Consider the following 25457-nt stretch of genomic DNA (forward strand, 5'->3'; position numbering starts at 1 on the left):
AACAACATAGGGAAATTCAGGAAATAAGCTCTAGAGATAAAAACTAGATTGCAAGGAAGTAAGTTGGAGACCTGCACTTCTATAGTAAGATTCCCCAAAATGCTTCCAATACTCCCCACAGGACTGAGGAGACAGACAAAGCTCTAATGTCTGCCTGAAAAGATAACTCAAGAAATATGGATTCAGATTCATCAGAAACTGAAGGAATTTTTGAAATAAAGGGAGCCTGTTCAGGAGGCACACACTTCATCTGGACTGTAAATAAGCCAAAGCTGCTGGTACTTAAAATTCAGGAAGGCTGTAAGTGAAATTTTAAACTGTAGGGCTGGGAAAGAAGTACAGATGAGCATTATTGTGGACTATGCTCGTATTATGGATATAAGCAGAGAAATGCTGTATGCTCAAGTGAAGGGTTTTTGGAGAGGTAGAAGACGACTGTAATGCCAGGATGAAAACTATACATAAATATACATACATATAGTAAAGGTAAAATAGTCTGCATGAACAGCAGAGTAGAGGCTCTGTGAGAAAAAAGAGCTTAGACTCAAAGAAAACTAATAAACCAACTACCTCATCAAATAAAACAGAATCTCTATGGATTCCAAGCTAAATACAAGCAAGACTGTATATTACAACGATACGAGTCAACTAGGTTGACAACAGTAACCGAGATATGCAAAGAGGTGATGAAAATGAGAAATATAACACTGATGACAGATTTAAATTAACCTCATGTAGATCAGACAAATATCACACCAGAATATAACGCAATCAATAAAATGTAGGTGTCTATCAGTGACTGCTTCATGGAGCAGCTGCTTATGGAGCTCAAAGATTAGATGCAACACTTGCTCCTGTCTTGAATACCACAAAGGATCTACTCTGTAGCAGCAACCACTGTGTACTTCAGATTCAACATCTGCAAGAGCAGCAAGTTCAAAAATTCCACTGCAATTTTGATCCCAAAAGAGGAATTATGCAAAAGTAAGGAAGTTTGGTAAAAAGGAATATAAAGTTGAATATTAAATCTTCATAGGCGGTGTGAAGACTACTTAAGGTTACCACGCTGGAAATGCAGAGCCACTGAATGTGGCTTAACAAAGCTTAACAAAGACAAAATGAAAGCAGCATGGCTAAATAGCAGGATAAGAGAGGTTATCAGATGTAAGGAGTGGACATCATATTGAAATGAAGACAAGAGAAAGGAACATAAGCAAATGAAATATAAAAACAGAATTAGACATTGGAAGTAAAGAGAGTTCAAAAAACAACTGACAAAAAGAAACAAAGAATCAAAGAATCAAAGAATCAAAAACAATCAAAAATAATAATAAATATTCAAATATATCAGGAGCAGGAGGTCTGCCAAAGAAACTGCAGGGCCAATTTATGATGAAGATATAAAGGAGTACTAAGAGAAAATAAAGCTGTTAGAGGGAAGATAAATGAACACTTATCATTAGGGCTTACTGTGAAAGAAAATAGAAATGTTCCTCCAATACTCCTTGTAGCACAAATGATATATGGATCTGTATGATTCTGAAATAACTTTAGGAGCAAATTGACTAAATAACATAGCAAATCACCAGGGTCAGATAGTGAGATTATCTTCACTGCTTATACCTGAGACAAGAAGGATGAGTGGACTTGGAATATCTGCAGAAGGATCTCATGAAATAGTAATTATAAAATAGCAGATAAAAGACAATAGTAGATAAGTGTTAACGAGAGAGACTTTTTTTCCCCCACATATATTACTTTTATATAAAGTTAGGATTATTTCTAAATCAGTTATTTCTATAATGGAGTCAAACCTTGGGGTTAAAATAGATAGTTCCACAACAACATCAGTTCAGTCTTCAGCAGTGGTCAAAAACACAGATCAAATTTTAGGAAGTCTAAGCAAAAGAATAGAGATAAAATATATAAATAAATATATGTGTGAGTGTGTGTGTGTATACAGGTATGTATATATACAGGTATACATATATGTAAATTATACCACTGTAAAATTCCAAAGTTCACCTATCCTTGAATTATGTATACCAATTTGGTCCCCTCATATGTAAAACTTCTGGAAAAGGTTTAGAGAAGGCCAATAAGGATGATGGAAGGACAAAAGAGCTTCTGTACAAAGAATAACAGAATAGCCTGTAACTCCTCAGCCAGGAAGACAGATGGACTGGGGATCAGGAGAGTCTTAAAAAAACACAAGTGGCATGGAAGACAGTGAATAGGAACCAGTCTTTATCATCTTTTGCAATACATGAATTAGGAGGCATCAAATGATACTGTTAGGAGCTAGGCTCAGATTGAACAAAAACGGGTGATTCTTTGTGCAATGAGTAGCAGATCTATAGCGTCTGATGAGAAAAAAATTTTGGATGCTGAAAATCTAGACTGGACATGGAAAATAATTCTGTTAAGAGCTAATACAAACTACATTTTGCTTCGGAAAACCCTGAATAACTTCAGGCAGGGAAAGTGTTAAGAAAAGCATCATATATTCCTGCCCTATCCTTATCCTTTCCTAGGGATACATTAATGGCTACTTTTGAAAAAAGGATACTAGACTCAGTAGATCTTAGGTCTGAATCAGTACTTATGCAGACAAAATTTCACAGCAATGAAACTTGGACAGAAAATTATACTAGTTTTGTATGCAGTTATGAAACAAAATTCTAATACAAGAACTTCATGCCAAAACCAAACTCTAATATTTGTAAAAAACCAAATCTTCTGAAGACATAAATGATAACTTTATGCATGATGAAAACCTAATGTTTTTGTATAATTCAAATATAGAGACAGCTTACTTTACCTCTTAGTTGCCTGTATGTTATGTATAATTTTTCTATTCAGATTAATTTATTTATGGTTTGAGGCTAAAGTGAGGCAGACATCTGTAGTTGTCTTAAGAAACAACCACAAAAATATAGCGTTACAGTTGACTGTATGATAACTGTGTAATATTATTTCTGTATAGGCAAGGAAAACTCTTTAGAAAGTGTTACAAATTATCAATCTGAATCTGAACAGAAAATCTGAAATTAATACTATTTTGTTTTTAACTAGTGTTTTGTTTTACTAATTATATCCTTTAATAATTTTTTATTTATTAAAGCCACTCATTCTGAAGGTTTCCAAAGTACTCGATGTGTACACTATAAAGATCACTTACTCAAATTGTGCTACAAAGCAGAAGTAATTCTGTACCTCTTACAGCAGATAGCATAACAGGCTTTTGGGTCTCTGGTTTCTAGGAGATTAGAGGAAGAATAAGTGGACTGCATGGAACTTCAAGGTGCATTTGAGTAGACAGAATGTAATTATTAAAACTGTAATTGTTCAGGATACCAATATGAAACATTCCTACCTTTGTGGGACCTTTTATTGTTGCAAGTAGACAAGGATTCAATTGTCCAGTTTTCCAAGTGATACTGGCTGTGTAATACCTATCATTATGTTTAAGAATTGGGTTAACATTTTGGGAATGATATTAGCTAGCTTCTAAGCTTTAAGAAACAGATTAAATTGACCAGTATCAAAAGTACCAACATGGAAAGAGAAAACAGATTTTCCTAAGTGCATGGTGGGTAGAAGCAGTTCTGTGACTGTATAGCCTAGCTGTTTCATTTTGACTTAGTTTACTGTGGAGAAATATATATTTTGGAAACAGGCTTTTTCTTTGAAAAGTTAATTTTAAAAAAGAGTAGGCCAGTAACATTCTCATTGTTATAAAGTTTTAGCATTGTATGGTCAATACTTCGTCACAAAATTTTATAAAATTAGATGTTCAGTTTTTCCCCTAAATTTACAATCAAGGAATCTTTTAGAGGGAAGCGCAGAAATACACACTCACTGCCAAAGCCCAAATAGGACTATAATTTTCTTAATATTACAGAATAATGGAATTTGCAAGATTAAGATTACTTCTAACACTTCTTATATAGCCCTATAATAATAACAAGAGGTTTCAAGGACCAACATATCTATCATTTCATAAAAAAGTACTGCTACACAGAACTGGAAATTTCAGATGACAGGCAAAAGCCTGTAACAGATGGGTAAGACAAACAAATGGAGAAGTTGAAACAAAGCCTAACTCTGGGCGTAAATCCCACTGCAAAATGATGGGTTCCAATCTTGATATCTCTACTAAATCTGCTATCTGTTTCTGGAAAAACTGAAATCATTGAAAGGTCATAAAATGAAAAGTTAGAAAATGTAGGTGCATAAGATGAATTCTTCCTGTGAATTCTATTTAAGGTTTGAATAGAAATAAAATTCCTAAACACTGTCTCTTTGGTCCAAGAAACCAAAGTCGACTCACAAGAATTAGCATATAGGGATTGTGCGCAGATATGAATGTTGTCTGTGAGTTCATTTCAATTTTTGCGCTTTTGTTCTTGCTGCCAATTAGATATCCAGTGTTAAAAAGCTATTTCCTGGAATTTTATAGGTGCATGGTAGAGAGAACTATAGGATGGACAGGACCCTCTGTGAAAATGAGTCCAGCCACCTGTTAGGGCAGACAGTCAGAGCACAGAACACAACCAGAAGGGTAAATAAAAAAAGCATCTTATTGGTAAAGCCAGTATGTAATTAAAAAAAAAAAGTCCTTTAAATGCCTTTAAATGAAAATGTAGCTTACGGGGGGGGGGGGGGGGGGGAGAGGGGGAAGGAGCAATCCAGAAATCCAGTTGTACATGCCTGAATAAAACCTTTGTCTTGTTCCAAAGCATGGAAACACTGGAGTTCATGGTTGTTGACCATGAACAGGCTTAGATATGTTCAAAGACAATGCAACTGCATTTAAGGAAGCACTTTGCTTTTCATGAAAGACTAACATCAGCAGTCATCACGACAGAAGCAAAAGCAATTTCTAGGCAAAAAAAAACATTGTAGCTGCAAAAGTGGAAGGGTGGAGTTAAACTAAATTTTGTGGTTAGAAGTAATATTTAGAAGTGATCAACTTGTTTGTTCCTCAGTCACTATCATGCTCATGGAACAACATTTGTTCTGAAGGGAGGCCAGAGCACAACCAGTGGGTTTATATCTTGTCACAGTACGTAGCTCAGAGACAAGGGCTTTATTTCAGAACAAGATCTTGTTCTGTGCACAAGGGCAAACAACTGCAATGCATAAAAAAGCTGTTCACGATGTGAATAAGCAGAAAGGATTTTGCCCTAACCTAAGATGCTGACAGGCACAGACCACAGATGAAATCAGACTTGGGCAGGATGCAGTTCAGTACTTCTGTCGCTTTCAACAACCTGCAGCTCTCCAAAGCTTTAAGCATGAAAGCAGTACCAAAAATATATTTGTTAATTAAGCCTGCATTTTTTTGCTTAGATGTAGTCCCAAAAGGTTTTAGAAGCCCTGGGAGAGAGAATTTCAGGGAGAGACAATTTCAGGAGAGCTCTAGATTGAAATAGCACATATAACTAAACAGATTGGGGAGCTTAAAAGATCTCAGTCATCAATATTGAAACAGACAGCAGCAAGGCAAAAACTTTAAAGAACTCCAAGAATGATGCGAGAATATGTTGAAAAACAAATGCAATGCAAACTTGAAAACATAGACACCAAATAGAAGAGCAAGAGATCAGTAACTAGAGAAGAGACTAGTTGGTAACTGGAGGCATAAAGTGGAGGTTGTAACAATTTCCATTGCTACTGAAACTATCCTTTAATGCTATATATTTTTCAAAAAGTTTTTAATCCACTTCTGAAATCTTTCTATGTCAGGAAAAACATGAATTACCCTCCTCATTTTAAGTGTATTTCCCTACAAATAAATCATAAACTCTGGCTCACAGACCTAACTCCTGAGAATGATATAGCTGAAAACAACCAACAGCTTTAATAAAGTTTCTCAAAGAACATCGAGACTTGCCTTATGATACTTTTTAAATGTAATTTGGAGAACTATGTGGTCAAACACCTGTCTTTTAGTTATGAGATAGCTCTTGACATAGGTGACCTATTATGTTCTTTTAAAATACAATGGTTTGATAGAAAAGTTTATCTCTGCATGTGGATGGATACAAACATATAAAAGACTTTTCTAGAGATGTGAATGGAGCTTAAGGGCCAATGTCAGAAGCCAATTATAGTTCTAATTTTTGGTGCTGCTTGCTGTCTGTCACTGAACAATCACAGAATTCAGTTTAGTGTTTTGTAGCAGGATTTTACATCCACCCATCAATGTCTACCCATTTTGTCATCATTACCAGATTGTCAACATCCAGCACTGGCAGTCGAGGAAGGGGATCCTTCATTATGAAGAGTATTCTATTTGTGCGTTAATGAACAAGGGGAGAGATTTCATGAGGAGGTACTTTAAGCTTTCCACACAATTTGATATAAAGGGATATATCTGGGAGAAGATTCAGTATGTATATATATATATACTGTGTATATATATAGTACATATATATATACACTGTGTATATATATATATATATATTCAGCATATATATATGTAATGATCCTAGGTGGCTATAAAAGTAATATACACAAACAAACACTTCAAAATTTGAGTTCTTTCTAAAAAAGTACGCTCATACAGCAAAGAAAGGCCTTCTAGAAAAGGAGAAATAATTATTTAAACAATTGTTCGTCATGCATTGTGGAAAAAATAATAGGCATTTTACTATCTATTTTGTATCCAAGATAAATCATAACAAGGCTAGGAGATGCTAGCCGGCAGTCATGACTATTTGGCAGTTGGCACTGATTGTACTATAGTTAGAAAGAAGCAGACAAGAATAAGGGAGTAATTTTAGGGTAAACCACCTGGTAATCACACTGAAAGCTGTGAACATGCCATTGCCACAGCATGCAGAACCTTCCAGAGGGGCAGGCTGTGTGTGCCCCCTTCCCCAGCAACAGCCAATCGCCAGGTGCCACGGGAATTTGAGCCAGTCAGAACCAGGCATTTTCACCCATAGCCGAGAGTGCTGAGGTTGCCGCGTGGACCCAGCAAAGCGCCCATGGAGGTTGCCGGAGTGCCCAAGGGCACTGGCCCCCCCCCCGCCCCGTGTCCTCCAGGGCCACCTGGTCTGCACCGCCAGGGCACAGGCAGGTCATAGGAGAAATGTCAACATTTGGCCTGCCCAAACTCTTCCTGCCACCTCCTCCATTGTAAGGCTGCTGTGTCACTTGTCCATATATCTGTGATTAAACGTGCTTTGGTACCTGAGACCATCTAGCCTCCACATTGCCAGCTCCATCTCAAACCATAACACACTATTAACTTAAGCAAGGTAAGTGGCTAAACAGCAAGCTAGGAAAATGCAAGCAAGGAAATCATTCACTGCTGCATTGTTCATAGTAGTTCAAAGTCTTTGTTGTTTTTATTAGATAAAGAAACTTTATTCCCAGTTCTGTGGTTGTAATCTCCTCTACTGGAAAGAATAACCTCAAAAGGCCATCTTAGATGTTGGAAAGAAGGCACCAAATTTTCTCCAAGTGACACGGCAGGGTGACGATACAAAACAAAAGCCAGCCTTAAACAATAATGCAGAATTTACCAGCCAATCCCTTGGGAAATATTCAGGGGAAAGGAAGAAGTGGAACAAAAAGGTACAATAAGAAGAGCTAAAACAAGTCTGTAAACTGTCCCACATGGGTGCAAGGAAAGAAATAGCATGATACAAAAAGGGATAAGAAGATGAAGATACTTAAGATATCAGCCAAATCTTTTCTTATTGCTGAAGCTGCCACAGGAAGTTGTAAGATAAAAAATGATTGAAGAGACAGATGCTGTGAGAATGTAAAATGTAAACGTAAAATGTATCACCAAATGCAGACATCCAGGGCAGAACAAGAATATGTAAAATCCTTTGGTGGGGAGATCACTGCAGACAAGGATTTTCTCAGCTAAACCACTCCACCTGTTCAATCCCAGAGCTTCCTCAGCATATTGCTCTGCATATATTTAATATTCTGCCATGTATTGAGATTTCCACCTACACTCACATAACCCTCACTGCTCGCTGATGAGCAGCACACTTCCACTTCCTACTGGATGCAGTCTGCCCTTTGCCCAACACTCTTGCTAGAAATAAGGATTTTAAACTACAGAAGGGACTGCATTTGCCAAAATTCTATCAAGGTGGAAGTCAGAAGAAAAACTATGCCTGGGAGAAAGAGTGTACATGACAGCTGTAACTAGAGATGGTACTGGATTATGATTTATCACTGACTAGTATAGGCACCCATGATAAGGCTAGTAGACTTCACATATCATTCAGCATTTCAGAAGAATTGCAATGCCAGTATCTAGGACTGGATTAGAGAGGTTCCTTGTTGCAGTACTTTGTAGTCTGGGATCAAAAAACAAATTATTAAATTTAATTAATTAATTAAATGCCAAAAAACACTGAATTTTGATTGCTTCCTTACTGACTCCTGTTACTACTTACATATGTCCCACAGCCTTTATGAAAGACCATGAGTATCACAAATCTTAAGAAAACAGTGAAGGTTTCACCTAAATTTCACAGCCACTTAAGACTGAATCTGCCATATTCATGTATTTCTAAGGGTTGTTAATACGGCTCTCTCGGGAACTGTAACCACCAGCACCTTACCCTTAACTAGGTAAACTGTTATATAATGCAATGAAAAATAATGTAAAGGCTCTTCCATGTATTGGAGGAGGGTGGAAATCAAAGACCTGTTTTACAACAGAATGTGTTATACTGTTGGTTGTAACATGTTTAGCCTTCAGCAGAAGCTTTTTGCTCAAAGGCTGTCTGTATAAATTTTAGCCCTAAATCCATGTGATTTTTAAAATACTGTTTTATAGTCTTAGAAATAGTTTTATAGTCTTAAAAAGACACTGTAACTTGTCAGGAAGTGGAATAAATTAAGCAGAAAATGGAAATACAGGTCAAGAAACCTCAATAGAGAGAAAAGCATGCAGTAATCCTCTATGGCAACATGTGATGCTTCATTCTCCAGTGCCATGAAAAGGAGGTAAGCTGTAATAAAAGACAGGTAAACAGAAAGCAAGAGAGTACTGTGAATATAAGAGATAGTTGGAACTTTTAACACAGGTTTTTTGTTTGTTTGTTTGTTTTTTTGTACAGGATGTCATCTTTACCCCAAAGCAACAGGAAAAAAAATGCAGCTATAAAAATTGACTGAGGCATGCCAGGACCAGTAGAGGTTTGTACAGAGGCAAAGCAGATCTTTTCACATGCAAGCTGAGATCTGGGACAGCTGTAGATGATCCTTGCTAAGTGTAATAAGGTGTTTTTATCAGTTTATGTTGTTATAACTATTTCCATTACTGCAGATCAAAGTCTTAGTTCATTTTTGATAGAGTAAAACGAAGTCACTCATTCTATTTTTAAAGCCTGCCAACCTAAAGGAAGATTATAAAGAAAACTGAACCAGACTGTTCTCAGAGGTGCACAATAAAAAGAGGAGAGGCAACAGTCACCACTGGCAGCAAAGGAAATTCCAGTTGAGTATAATGGGAAATAATTTCACAGTGAAAGTGGTTAAGTACTAGAACAGGCTGCCCTGGTGAGAGATGGTGGAATCTCCATCCTTGGAGATATTATAAACTTGAGTGGACAAGGCCCCAAGCAACCTGAACAAACTTGGAAGCTATCCTTGCTTCCAGTGGGAGGTTGCACTAGATGACTCCACCCTTATCTCAGTGGGAGGTTGAACTGGATGACTCCACAGATCCCTTTCAATCTAAATTATCTTGTGATCTATTCTAATAAGGATGAGTCTGAGAAACCACAGTGTAGTTCATTCTCCAGGGTGTGGTGATCATATTACAGATTTCTCAGTGACAATATTGGTATAAGTATTGGTAAAAGTTCACAAGAATCTCCAGGAACTCCCTCACTGAGTTGTAAGATTAATTTGGGACAGGAGCTATCTTTGGTGATAAGAGAAGATTTGAGACTTGGACTGATCCCAGACTGTGAGAGCAACAATATAGATAAAGGCTGTGCAGATCATCTACAAATCTGGATTTTCAGAGTTGCTAATTGTTATTACATATATGGCCCCAGTGGCAATATATAGTTATATTTCTTTCTTTTTCCATTAAGAATAAGCTGATTTCTTTCAAGTAAAAAGACATGCTATAACAAGAGTTACAGCTAAATCCTTCCAGAACACAGCTGTTCTTTAGCTGAATAATTTCAATGGCATTCGCTGTTACATGTTGGCAGGTGTGAAGGCAAAGATGAACAATAGAGGCTGTATCCACCGGTGTCCTGTTCTATCACTAAAGATGCTTATGTTTCCACACAGTCAGATATTCTGCATCTAGCTATCGAAGATTTTTAACTGTTGCACAATCTTTTGCAATATATACAGTAGCAATTTACCAATCCTGACAGTTTGTCATGGCCCCATGTACAACAACAGATTAATTTAAATTTTAATAAAGGATGCATATATCTGTCTGCCTGTTTGCCTGGTTAGCAACACAGAAATACTGATACTGTATTGCTCTCTTTTCTACCTTGTTGGTAAGGGCACTTAACCTCAGCTAGATTCTGACCATATCTCAGGGAGATTTTTTTTTCAGGGATATCTACAGTGTCCCTTTTATTATTCTCCTCTGTACATTTATTACTATTTTTGTCAATGCTAGTTACTTTTTTGCCTTTAATAATAAACCAAAGTTATTTTCTGTTTGTCATGCTGATGAATACTCATATTTATTATTTATTTTGTGATATAAACTTCTAACTGTTCTCAAAGTGACAGCAACAGGAGCTTATGATCTTTAATAATATATCCTAAAGCATTATTTGATATCTGTCTTCTAAATATCTAGGCCAGCTTCCCAGAGTATGGAAAATAAATAACAAAAGGCTAAATAATGTATTTCCTCCATACAAAAAAATCTGATTTTCAAAAAGAAAAGTCTTTCTTTAATCACCAGCTTGATATTTCCAGATAAATAGAAATGTTAGTTATTAGCTCTTATGGCAGAATGGGCACTGGGCAAACAGTATTAGTAGTTACCTAGACAGAAATGTACTTGGGGTATAAAGAAACTTTTAATGCAGACCTATTCTCTAGAGGTGTGCTAAAAGAACGTTCTTTTCTGTCCTTATTAGCATCTGAGTTATAAAGAAAAAAAGTCATAGCAGTCTCATCAGAGATTTAAACAGTACATTCAGATGCTTGTTTCTTTCTTTTTTTTTTTTTTTTTTTTTTTTTTTTTTTTTTTGGATCAACAAAACAACCAGTCTTGCTATTTTTTGTCCCTATTCACCTACCTTATCTCGATGTGGCAAACTCCAGCTAAGACAAGACCTGTGAAACTGGATTGTGTGCCCAGAATGTGAAGCTTTTGTTATTCTAATTATATTAGTCTCCCAAAAGCCTCTGAAGAGTCTTCTTCCAATTAACAAGCCAAGAGCCTGCATCAGAAACCTATTTGTTCTACCACTGATCAAGTCAGAGACAATTCAGCTCTGTGGGAGGGACTGATTAATAGTGATAAAAAGCTAAATGCATTTTTTTTTCTTACTTTGCAAGTGGACTTCGCAGGGAATAGACACAGAAAGGTAATAGAAAGGAAAAGAAAAAATGTTTATGAGAAGTGGAGAGGCATAAAACTGGGCTGACAGCAGGAGAAGTAAGATAGCACTTACTAGATAGTAAGATAGTGAGGCACTAGCAATATATGGGAAACTAATTTTAACAAGTGGACAAGCAAAAAATTACAGAAATATCACATCTTAGTAAAGCACATCATATTATGAAAGCATAGAAACAAATGCCGTCCTGTTTCTCCTTTAACTGATAATGGATTCTTTCCCTAGCTACCATACAACCAATTTGCTTCTGTGGGTATTGTTAAACTATTCATCCTGAAAAAAAATTACCTGTTTTTCTGTCAGTATTTTCAAATTTTGCTTCTATGAATGATTCTCCCATACATTCTCCTTTTTCCTACCAATGAGAACCCTGTGAAGTAAGTCACAAAGACTTGTTTGGAGTGCTTGGACTTTCCAAGTCTGAATGACTGAAACATTTTGTTGGAAGGAACACATATTTAATAACATATAGAGAGAGATAATCAAATAATATATAATCAAACACTGAGAACATATTATTTCCCACAGTGGTTCCACTTCTGGAAGGATTTTTTTACATATTTAAAAGCCATCTTTTCTGTTGTGTAGAATCTGGTATCGAAATGCAAAGACAACTCTTTCTTTACCTATTTCTTCTATACATACCTTGAATTCCACAAACCACATTCCTCTCCCTTATTATTTTACATCCAAGTCAAATGTCTAGTGAAATGGGCTAGTGAAATGGGATGAACTGCCATCAAATTACAGAAAACCAGCTCTACATTTTCTCATGAACAGGTGAACAGCTTTCTCAGTGTTTAAAAATGTATGGCAGAGACAAAATACGAAACAAGTAAAGGTCAAGATGATGCTAGTAGAAGTAATTTACTCTTAGTAGTAAGTAATTTACTCTTAGTAGTATTTTACAGTGAGAGGACCTGCCTTTTATCTGTACAATCAATGTGAGATGCTTATGGAGCAATCTGTGTTGCTGAAAGTCCAACCCACCCCAGTGGCTTGTGTAGTCCTCTGTATTGCACAAGCTCAATGAACTGGTCGGCCCCATGGAGGCTGGAAGTATATGAGAAAGAACTGATAGCGGAGCAGAACAGGTAACATGGAATGCTTTCCACAAAACTGGCTAGAGAATTAAGTGCTGTCACAAGTAGATACAGAACTTTCAATATTTTCCCATTCACATATTCACAGTGGCTACATGTCAGAGCTCTGGTACTCTACATTGACTCTTACTTTCCAGAACTTTTCAAAATCCTACTTCTTATCTTAAAATTCCAAGTATTATCAGAGCCTGTTTTCCTGTCCTGACTTCTTCCAGGAAATGCTACTTAGGGGACACATAAAATGTAGCAGTAAAGTGCATCAGGCTTGCTTTTTTGCTCAATGAAAGATGATCAATACAGATACAGATTTGATACTTTTTTTTTTCTCAGATGCAACCAGCCTGTGCTAATTCAGTCAAGAACTATCTCAGAATTAAATAGGATGAATTTCTGTTCTTTTTCAATGAAAGAAAATTTATACAAAAGGCATCTAGATACCACCAAGACCAGAGCCATCATGTAGGCTTATATGTACAGACACCATGAATTGCAGCCATAAAACATTTTACTATGACTTTTGTAACCACAGTTTGCATACAACTTCTCAGTGCTACCAATAATGTCTGTAGTTAAAGTCTGCACCTTTTCATGTTTCTCAGTGAAGTGGAAAGTATATACAAGCTGACGATTTTTGGCTCAGGCTTATATTTATTTCAGCAAACCAACCGGAATGTGACATGCCTTTCACTTCACTAAGTGTTCTTCCACTAGCTGCCCACTGATGCAGTCTTTTTGCACATTTTTAAAAGCAAGTCATGTTCCATTGAATTACACAGACAAGGTTTGAAACCAGTATATAGTTTCTAACTTCTAAAAGCTGTTTGTTTTTGTGTGATATTAAACAAAAAATACAGATATTTACTGTAGCAGAAATTTATGTACGTATGTGTTACATAAGCAGGCTCTCACTCTCATATGCACACACATGTATACGTGCGTGCATGCGTGTGTGTATGCATATACAGATACCCCTATATACTTTTTGGCTCTTAATCCTCAACAGGATATCATAAACTTACATGATAACTCCTAGTGCTAGATTTTATGTTCAGATGAAATGTGCCATATAACAAATAGACAAAAGACTCCCTTTTTGCCCTCTCTCTGAGGAGGCTGCCATGCATTGTTCTAGCGAATACCAGCATGGTTCATGAAATTTATTTTACTCAGTAAATTTGGGATATCTACACTTAGATTTAAGAGGAACACTTTCATATGAGGAAATAAAAGATGGTATTTGAAGATGTCCAAAACACAGATGCCATTGTTGTACTCATTATACAAAATGTCTCTAGATTTTCTAGCAACAATATTAAATGGTGATACAGAAGACTTTTCTATAGCTTAAGGACGCCACATGCTTTAGAAAAACTTTGTAACTGAATTTGGGTTAAAAAAAAAAAAAAAAAAAAAAAAAAAAAAGAACACCATACATATGCTGGCACTGAGTAAGCTCCATCTGTGCCTGAAGAAGAATTAAAATGAAGCAAGTAAGTATCTGTCAAGTGTTCTGCCAGCCAGCTCTATGCCCTTGAACAGACAATTGTTGATACTTGATGCATCAATGAAGAAAAGTCCTTGTATTAGTTTACTCTTAAAATGCTTTCAGTTGGAAATACAGCTTTTTCTTGCTTTTATTTTTTTTCATTTAATAAGCTAACGATATTTGGTGGAAGAATACTGTACTCTCAATATTTATAGATTTTTAATTTCTTGTAATGTCATGTCAGAATAAAGGACACATACCATCTTGTAGATAAAAAAATAAGCTCTTACCTACAAGAATCCAAATATGCACAAAAGAAATATTGATCATTACATATTTTCTATTACCAAATAACATATCTCGCACTCCAATAGCATATTCTGATCTCTGTAGAAGACATTAAAATATACAGTCAAAAACATAGAAATCTAGAAGCACTTACATTTGCACTGTGATCACTTCCACTAACACAGACGACATCTTGTTTTTGAATTGTTAATACCTCTTTTGTAAGCTTCAGTCGGATGTCATAGGCATTTTCAGATACTTCATCATACAACAATGCAATACCAGTTTTAGTCTGTGAAAACAAGGCACAGAAATAGAAACAAAGATTTTAATTATGTGAACACTTCATAATGATAAAAAATAACCTCTATCCGATTCAATACACAAAATGCATATAAATAAGCATTCTTTATAAAAAGTGGAAAACTGGTTTGCTTTTTAGGCTTCAAATGGATTAAACATAAAAAGCCTCTTCTGTACTGTAAAAAGACAGCTAAATGGTCTTTGAAGTAGGTATTAATATATAAAAAAATATTCCCCATTGCACTGTTCAACAAAGGATTTTTTGCTGTAGAAAATTCTGTTTATTTTTAGTCATACAACTTACTATTAATTTGTATTAGAAGCAAAATGTATGTACATATAAATATATATACATGTATGTATGCACTTTTCAGTTTCAACAAGAGGTGGAGAAGTGTAATATTGTTACTGACTCAAAGATGTTCCTTCCACTGTCTCAGGAAAAAAATCTGTATCCTTCATAAATGCCACCTTTAAGATAGAGTTCTGTTGTGGTACAAAACTGTTTTCATACAGTAAACCACACATATACACACTGCAAACATATAGGTGTTAAAGGTTTCAATTTGTTTAAGTCAAATGGACATGTATTTCTGAAGTTACATCATCACCAGAATATTACATACTAAAGTCTATCGGTAGTCAAGTATGTTTGTATTAAAAAAAGGTAAAATCTAAAAGATAGCTTGTAGCCAGAAGAAATGATTATCCTCAAAGTTCTCTACATGACTAATAGAAAAGAAAATCTGTTTTGACTTTTGGTTTTCTTACATATGCACAGATTTCCTACTAAACTGGAATTCAGAATGCTATAGTTAGTTGTTAAAATAAGCAGGCTAGTATAATTTCAGAACTTTACAACTGTTGCACAGAAGAGAAAGATTATAGCACCTGTTCTGAAAACAGATGATCATATTTGAGAGTAATATTTGTTTATTAATTTATATCTATAACAGTACCATCTTTCTCTGTGCAAGTGAAGAAATCAAGCACAACTTAAGGTTTACAGCTACAGTGTTTTTTTTTTTTTAAGACTGTTTTAAATCAAGTCATTCACCTTCATATTTTGTTTTTATTTTGTTAAATAGCAGACTGAGTAAAGAACAGAGTAATGGAATTAAAGAAGAAACATGCCCTGTGCACTGAATGGATGCTCCTCACCTGATTTAAAAGTAAAATAAAAAAAATGGCACATAACCTTTAAAACAATATTTTCATTACTATAAAGATTAAGCCGAGAGCTCTTTGGTGATTGTTAGTAAAACCTTTTGGTCTTTAAAGGCGGGATCAGTTCAAGCTTAAGGCACTTATATTTTGATGTCATGTAGCTCTATGCAGAAAGAAAGTGCCAAAGCATCCATTATAGTCCACGGAAATGGAAAACCGCCTAGACAGCAATTCAATATACCCTTACATAGCAGTTGCTCAGTTGAATTGCTCATAAGGTTCTCATTAGTGCCCCATGTAGGCCACTGCTGCCATTTAACACACTTAGGATATCCAAGACAATCTAAACATGTATGTGGCCCTATGGGAAACCCCGGTGCTTCTAGCTGGAGGCTTGGCCAGATCTCCATGATTATGAGATGCAGACACCTATCATACTAGTAGACATCTACCTGTAGATATTTTAAGCTTGAAATTAATCTCGCCACAAAGGTTTACAGTGTAGAATTTCCCATCTAGGCCAGCCATTTGGATTCTGTAAAGCCAGTGGTGAGAAATAAACACTTCCGGAGCATGATTTATCTGATCTCTTCTACAGACCCATCTAGAATGAAACAAATTGCATCATAGCTCTCTACTTCAACTTAGAAAATAAATATAAATGACAACCCAGACACAGGTGTCTAATTCTGGACAGATGAATCTTGTCCCTAGTGTCTGCTAGGAATGCCTAAAGGAAAAAAAATGTTCAGTGTCATGTGTAAACTTTAATTATTCTTGTTTGTTTGTAAACTGACATTACTTTACATTCACAAACTTTCAACATTTTAAAATTTCTAGTATGATCGGATGATTTATCAATACAATTTTATAAATGACAGGATATGAAAACTGTGTCAACATCATCTCCTTAACAGCTACAGTACAGAAGAGCAAATATTTTCAAACAGTAGAATTCCCTTGCAAAATCAGCTTACCCAAATTTTGCTCCCATTCAAAGGTTCTGCATCACTACTTCACCCAGCCTGGCAATCATTGTTACTTTTGCTGATATGCCAGATTATGCTTTACAGAAACATCTTGAGAGAACAGAACACTTTATATAATCTAAAATCAGAACATTCTACTGGCCAGCAATTGTTGCACATGTTTAGAAGTAACACAATAAAAAAAAAAAAAACAACAGAACTTTTAATTGTAACAGCCCATCAAATAATGAATGAAACATGTAGAGTGATTAAATAGTGTAGTGTTTTCTATCATGCTATTTAAACTAAAAGTCTCACTGAAGTTCATCTATTCCTATTAAAATGAATACCTACTTCACACCATTTAACTTTCAGTGTGATCTAAGATGACAAACAGCAATACCATATTTGCTTTCAGAATCAATAAAATAAATCTAGATTTCTCTCAGCCTTTCAATTATGCCTTTTTAGAGCATTATAAATGGCTGTGAATTAGAATTCAGAACATTCACCTGTTCCTTCTTTGTATTAAAGAGGTGTTACAAGTAACTCCACATTCATTAGGCAAATTCCAGTATGGACAAAGTGCTTCTTCAAACAAGACTATTTTAATGACAATTTAGTTTTTGCATGTACTTGTATATACAACATTTAATCTATGCTGGATTTGTCTTGATTTCTCTTTTAAAAAGTTTCTTTATAAAGTAACTGTTCCAGTAACTGGTATCAGAAAGTGAGATTTGAAGAGTAGAAGTATCTCCTAAAAATGACATAGTAATGTTAGAGACCATACACCAAATTTGTATGTACTTTGTAATAAAAGAATGCACAAAGTGCCTAGAGAGTTGCATCTCAATAGGACTTAGGTGCTTATAGTGAGAAGTAAAGGAATATGTGTTTAAATTCATTTGGGCAGATAAGGAAATTAAATGTTGGTTGCCGTACCAATACATACCGTACTGATAAGTTTTCTAGACATTGGCCTCAGGAAAAGAAAAGGCGTACGTGTATGTATGTGTGTGCAGAGAGAGGAAAAGAAAAGAGCACAGTAGCATACACATCACATTAGTCGTGACATTTAAGAAAGCTTAGTCACTATTCTGTCTTTGAAAGAAGAAACACTGAGGCTTACTTTCTTGAGCAAGCTCAAAAACTGTCAATACCATACAGAAGAAAACAGCACTTTCTAGATGGAGCTAGAATTGTAGATACATCCTTTTATCAAACTTCTATTGTTCACTACTCAGGGCAGGTCCTCTCTGTCAGTGTACTTGCTTTAGAGTGCTCCCTGTTCAGTGTAGTATTTTGGGACCCTACTCAAACTATCATAATTCTTTCAGTGCACTGTATTTGCAGCCTAAACGTCACAGCTGTGAATTCTGTTTCAGAGTAGACATCTATGGGCCAAACTTTGGTCTTAATGGCATAAGCATTTGTCTTCAGTACTTTAATGTTGAAAAAGCTTGCAAAAAATAAGGCAGACATAAATGTAAAAGTGTTATTGAGGTGTATTCCGTCTTCTTTTACAGAAACTGTTTACTTGTTTACATATAATTGATTTTCAAATGTAATACTGAATTAGAGCAATAGTTTTCAGGCTTTTTATGCTAGTGAATATTTGACATAAAAAAAAAAGTTTAAAACTCTTTTACAGAGATTTAGATTGCAGAAGTTCTCAGTAACTCAAAACTTCTCTCTCTTCCTTCCCTCCGCCTAAATGGCTTTTATCATTTGTCGTCACTATTTTGGCCAACTGAATAGAGGCGTCAGTGTCTTTAGACCTGCATGAAATTTTATTCTAAGGAGTTTCCCTTGCTGTATCTAAAAAATACTCTGCTCTAGTCCACTGAGTCACACTGATCCTCCAGCAGAAATTACCATTGGCTGGTTCTTATGCTTAATAAATATATTTATAGCTTCAATAGCACAGCAGTTTGATTTTCAACTGCCAAAAATACATTTCTAAATAAGCTTTCTTCATTTGTAAAAAAAATTCTTTTAGCATCATACTTGAACTTAAATTTAACTTTTTAAAGTGAAATAAATAAAAATATTTTATCAATAATCCTTATATCTCAGAAACAGTGATTAAATTCTTTAATCCAATTATGAAGGTTTTCCTGAAAACTTAACTCTGTTGAAATTTCATATCTGTGGTTTACTGATGTTTGGGAGGACATGTGAGAAATGAGGTCACTAATTTTTATCCTATGTCACTTTAAATTAAGCAGAGATAGAACTTTAGGTTTGCTGTCTGCCCCGCAGTGCTCTCACAACTAAGTTAAGGAAGACTTAAATTTACTCCCTCATAACTGTTCTGATATATTTTATACACAACTTCCACTATTGTGATCAAAAGACCAAGGAAGGCATTTTCTTGGAACAGGAGAGAATTCAAATTTGAAATGACCTCGACTAATACAAAAAAGATTTAAAAAAATAGGATGAAGCACCACAGAAAAAAGTGGAAGGTACTACAGTCTAGGAATAATAATCAATTGCATGTAATTGGGAAAACTTGTACCACTCCTTCAAGAAAGGAAACAGGCAATATTAGTGTACTATCTTGTTGCAATAAAGGCAAACACAGATCATTTCTGTGGCTCTACTTTTGGTTCTCTCCAACTGATTTGCTTCCCTCCCCGCAACAAAAAAGTGCCCAAAAGTGAACATAGCACTCTGGCTTTGTAGTACAAAATGTTCCCTCACAGTGCTGAATACAAGGGAAGATTATTTCATGTCCATGAAGTAATCCATTACCACAGGTTGCACTTAATGCATCCCAGTAAATTTTCTTTTTATACATTATGACAGTGCTGATTCATGGCCGCACTACAGGAAAGAGATAATGAACTGAAAAGAGTCAAGAACAAAGAATTAAAAATTACCAGAGATCTGTAATTCTGCATGAATTAGGGTTGTTTACCTTAAAGACAGAACAGCAGGGGAGATGATGACAGTTTTAAAGTCATATTACAAAGACAAATGGAACAATCCAATAAGGAAAAAAAAACCCTCCTTTCTTTAGCATACTCCTACTGCAAATAAACTGAAGTCCTCAGATTGCTGGGACAGATTATGGATTTTCATCTCTGAGGGATTCTGAGAAAAAATTGAACATCTGTCTGAATTGTAGAGGTACTAATCCTCTTACATGGCAAAAATCCTGGACAGAATGATTTCTTTCAGATCTGTTTGTCTATGAAACTAATATTTAGAGTTATGACTTCTTGCATATGACTGGAATCGTGCATTCTTGAAGAATTCTGACTGGCTTTAAAAGGGTATCTACATTGAAAAACTTGTTGCTGTTACAGGAGAGGCATGAAAAATAACTAGAAGACCTAAAGAAGTTTTTCATTTAAGGACCTAAAAATGGATTTGTGGCATTCAAAATAGAATAGGTTAATATTAATAATTTTCACACCAATTAATCTGAAGGAAGACTGTACCCTAAAGAGAACTGCAACTTTGTCTTTCATGACTAGAAGATAATTCCAGGTTTAAGAGGCTTTGAGTGAGAACATAAATACAGGCTTTTTGATGGACCAACATGGAATAAAAGGATAAGGACAGCAGATATGTAGGGATTATAATGATAATGAAGTCCTTAAACAGATTGTTTGGATAGATTATGGTTCCCTAATACTAGGAGTTTCTGAGAACAAGTTACAAAACCATCTGTAAAAATGCTAACCACTGGATGCCCAAATGGTATGGACTTTTCCCATATCTCAAAGAGTAACTCAAAACTGCTGTAGATCAGGAGGTAAAATGCTGTTTTACAATCACAGAATCATTCAGGTTGAAAGGGAACTTGGGAGGTTTGAAGCTCAATCTCCTGTTCAGATCAGAGTCAGCTCTGAGATCAGACCAGGCTGAAAACTTCTCTAAGGATGGAAACTACACAACCTCTCTGGGCAACCCACTCCACTGCTTGGCTGTCCTCCTGGGGAAAAAGCTTCCCCTTGTATCAGGTCTGAACCTCTCTTTTCAATTTTTGCGTGTTGTCTCTCATACTCCCATCATGCACAACTGTGAAGAGCCTGGCTCTGTCTTCTTGATACTCTCTCATAGGTACAGGGGGGGCTGCTATTAGCTGCCTTGAAGCCATCTCTTCTACAGTCTGAACCAGACATGAGATTAAAATTCAAAGTTGTTCCAAAACACGGGTGCTCTGTCAGAGAGTACCAGTGGGTTCTGATGGAGGTTTTCTTCTGAGCTCCTATCCCCTCCCAGTCAACGACTTAATCAGGCTGTGCTTTTAACAGAAAATACTGAAGACAGGGAAAACAGGAGGGAGCTCAAATTTCCAGACACCGTTCTGCTCTAAATTCCTATTGCTCACCATCACCAGTGCCACAACTGTCCAGTTTCCATGTACAGAGGAGCACAGCAGCAGTGCCTTTACATGCTAGGCCCAAGGATATCACCAGGGGCCCTTACTGCTTACCCAACCGCAGAGTCCAAAGGCCAGGGCTGTGCTGGACACTCTTACACACTCTACCTTGTGCTTTGGTCTGAGGACCATGCCCAGGGCCTCTCCCCGCACACACACATAGCTCACTGCCAGCTGCTTCTGCTTCCGCTCTAAGTGAGCACAGCAACTGCAGTGGTGACCGCAGCACCAGCGTCTTGCGCTACCCCTTGCACAAGAGGTGGCTGCCTGCCCCAGCAGTTCAGTCCTTTGGCCTTCGCCTGTGGCTGAGGCAAGACTACTCCCTTCCCCTACAGCTGTTCTCAGTTTGAATCTATGTACCCCTTCCACCCTCCATCCAGAAGCTGCCCCTTTTCCCAGCCAGCCCCCTTTACTTTGCCTTTACATCCATGAAGAACAGCAAGGTAGCACTGAAAGCCCATGGGTTTACAGCCTGCTGCATAGACAGAGGAAGAGCACCGTCAATGCAACTTCCAGAAGAGGGTACACCGAAAGTGAGTTGTAACAGGCAGCCGTGATGTAAGAACTTATTTGACTGAATAAGGTGGAACTGCCCACAGCACAGCCTTGCCCCAAAACTGCAACCTATATAGAAATGCAAACTCCCATGTAGCTCAATGATACAGTGTGTGGGTGTGCACTGTGAGCTATAGCTTAGAAACTGCACCCATTAGGATAATAAGTATTCTGAAAAGTAGAATGACATTCTACTGGAATAAATCCTGAGAGAAAAATACAGCAATATGGTGTTTGAAAGAACACCACATATTTGTAATAAAAAATGTATTTTCCTCTATGTGATGATGCAAAACTCAGAATTATAACTGCTTTGCATAGATAAAAGCATTTAATAGCATAAAAAAGATGAGGAATTTAAAATGCTAATTCTGTCAATGACTTTTACAAGAGCACCACATTTATGTAAACTTCAGCATAACTGAGTTCTGCGTATGTTGAAATGTTTTGTTAGAACAAGGGTGATATGAGCACTAAGCACCTACTTGCCTGAGCCACAGAACATGTTGAGTCCCTGATAATCATCTAGGAAAATAAGTAACAAATGCATCATTCGTATGTCATTCTTATGACACATGTGGCCAGCCACAGAGCATACAGCGTTTATTAATACATTAATCTGGCAAATATTGTCACTGATAAGCTTTAATCACTAAACTAGGCAATGCTGCACAGGAATTCAGGAGAGGCTTTGCTTCACTTAATCATTGATTTTAATTTTACCTTTCAAGTACAATGTTCTTCACACACACACACACCACGCAGTTGTGAAACTGAATTTAATAATTAAGATGGGTAATGAGAAGGTTTGACTGGTTAAACATTACTTGTACTGTAAACCCAAGCAGAACAAACACTATAAATAATATTTGCAATATAAGTATTCTTGCTTTCTTCAATTAGAAACTTTACTTAAACTTCGCAGAACATATCAAATACAGCAGCTCTAAGTGCAAGCAAATAGAATGACAGAAAAAATAGTGTAGATGTTTTAAACACATTGCTTGTTTTTATTTTGCTTTACAATTTCCTAATAAAATTACTGGAAGAATAGATCTATACAACCTAGAAAAAAAATTAAATATTTTGAACTAGCCTTAAACTTGAACTGGAGAGGACTTTAGAATGCATCCTGTCAGCAAAAGCAAAAATCTGAAATCGTATTTGTATTACCTAATTCTACTAATTCCCTCCTTCCCCCAAACTACAGTGAAGCAAGAGTCTACTTTGTCATTATCATGAAGTAGACTGAAGGGTAGTATTATTTTCATTTCTGAAAAACTAACCCAAATAAAATAAACTGAATTTTATTCCAGTCTGAAAGCAACTGCCAATGTTAATCTTTGATAGCAGATTATTTTTATTATCACAAAGTCAACAGTAATTTTTAATCTAGAATAATGTACAACCAAACTGACTTAACAGCTGCCTTACTTCTATCTAAGATGTATTTGGAATGTATCTTCTTTCAGCCTCTATTTAAAACAAACAAAACCTCAAGCCAAACCCACCAAAAATTAATCAAAAGGAGAAAAATGCTTGGTAGCCTAATCAGTAAGTAGCTAGTAAGAGTATTTATTCTTCACTTATTTCCTTTTTTTAATCCTCTTGAGCAGTTAAAGTATGAGACTAGATTATGTATTTTGATTATAGACTGTTACGCCGTTTCATAGAGTTCACAATCACCACTGTCAGTCAGTGGCGAAGAACAGAAATTCCTGACAGCCTGTTTTTAAACGGGTGATTCATATTCATGCTAAAGCCAGTGGAATTTGTCTGATGGGCATTAATGATTCCAGGGTAAGTCAATTAAGACTAAAGGTACTCAGTCACAATATATTGTAAATTTTCAATGCAAGATATTTAATAGGTAGATATATGATTATTATAAGAATCAGAATTAGAAACAAAAATGTTCAAGAACAGATATTTAATAAAAAATTCATTCTGTTTTTCCCCAAAGTACAGATTATAATATATGAATATGAATTATAATATATGAAATATGCATCTTAAAAATTACTATTTTTCATAAAGATTTTTCTTATTTTTGCATATCTGCATTTATCAGTGCTTACTGTGGATTAACATTTTACTACATCCAGTTAAAAGGCATATTAATGTTAAAAGTTTTTAGAATATTTTAATTGCAGCATTGTGATATTATTTTCCAGCACTTCAGGACACAGATTTTTTTCTAAATATTTAACTAGCATATAGAAATCTACAAAAAAGACTAAAAGCTCAAGCCAACAGCTGTTTGAAAAGATGCTCAAAAACCGTAATTTTAAAATCTATTTTACTGCTTACATCACAGCCTGTCCACCAAAAGCTCTCCTCAAAGTAGCCTTAGGGGTGGAATGTTGGGATTTTCTGTTAATGACATTAGTCCTGCAAGAGAAGTGATTAACAGCTGGCTTTCAATCTGTGTGATCTTAACCATTAGAAAGTAAGCAGTAATGTCTTGTTTAATTATTGCAAGCACAGTGTGTCAGCTGCTAATTAGATATGATTGATTATTGTCATCCTCATGCACCTCTCAAAAGATCAGAAATATCTGAATCCTGTTATGCATGTTTAGAAAATGAACTTTCAGAACATCAATTTGGATAAAAATTGCCTGTTAAAAATACAAATTCTAATCAGTGCTAAATAATAATGCCACACAGTTGAATATATTAGAACACAGTCCCTATTCCAGAAAATAGTCAAGGCATAAACTTTTAGAAAAAACATGCCTACTTTTATTTTGATTTAAAAGATATCTTTAAGTAAATTGATTGTTTATTGCTATACCTCATTTTTTCAGGGAACTGATCAGTAGGACAGAACTAACTAGCCTAAGAATATAAAGACACTCCTACGCTTACAGCAGGCAGTTACCAGTTAAACAAGAAGGAAAAAATTTCACACTTGAAACTTGAAATACATAGCAATAGACCAAAAGGTCCTCAAGAACTTTCTCTTTGGAGATTATTTAAGAAACAGCTAAGAGATTGCTTGAAAATTGATTTGATCATTTCTACTATTGGTACCATTCAGCCTACCCTGATAGGTAGGCTGTTCCTTTTGATATATCAACATGTAAACAAAGAACATATTCCCTTAATATGTACAACTGGGAGTACAATTCATCCAGAGAGACTCACTGTATTTTCTTAATTTGGAATAACCAAGTATGACTATACATAAAGGTATCATGTTTTTGTAATGAAATAGCTGGCCTTGTTTCATTTGTCAAATCTTCCCACTCCTGCTATCCTTCCCCTTTACTCTGATACAACTGTACCACATTCATTCTTTTTCTAGCCTTCCCATCAAGTTTTTTTCCATTCTTCTAAACTGTGTTGAGCTGTTCTGCCAGAACCAGCGAAGCAAAGCTATATCCAACTGCTTAATTTCTAAATAAGGTGCATGCAAATATTTCTGGCTTCTTTCTAAGTTTAAAATGACAAAATTAAATTCTATAGTTTCATCATCCTCCTGTGAATACTGCTATGGCAAAGATATTCATATCATTATTACAGTAAGAATTTCCCATACTATGTTGTCTTCTACTACTATTGGACTTTCACAGTAAGATTTAGGTAAAGA

General features: G+C 35.8%; 1 protein-coding gene across 1 annotated transcript in view; it reads right to left on the bottom strand.

Annotated features, from left to right (window-relative positions):
- Positions 1-21440, bottom strand: part of LOC135326596 (gamma-2-syntrophin-like) — a 168819-nt gene extending 147379 nt beyond the window's left edge. The window contains exons 1-2 of the mRNA XM_064504403.1: positions 21363-21440; positions 14626-14763 (exon numbers count right to left, since the gene is read on the bottom strand). Coding sequence (XP_064360473.1) covers positions 14626-14763; positions 21363-21440 — 216 coding nt within the window. The remainder of the gene's footprint in view (positions 1-14625; positions 14764-21362) is intronic.
- Positions 21441-25457: the final 4017 nt, after the last annotated feature.

This window comes from Dromaius novaehollandiae, unplaced genomic scaffold, assembly GCF_036370855.1.
Source record: "Dromaius novaehollandiae isolate bDroNov1 unplaced genomic scaffold, bDroNov1.hap1 HAP1_SCAFFOLD_32, whole genome shotgun sequence".
NCBI classification, from domain to species: Eukaryota; Metazoa; Chordata; class Aves; order Casuariiformes; family Dromaiidae; genus Dromaius; species Dromaius novaehollandiae.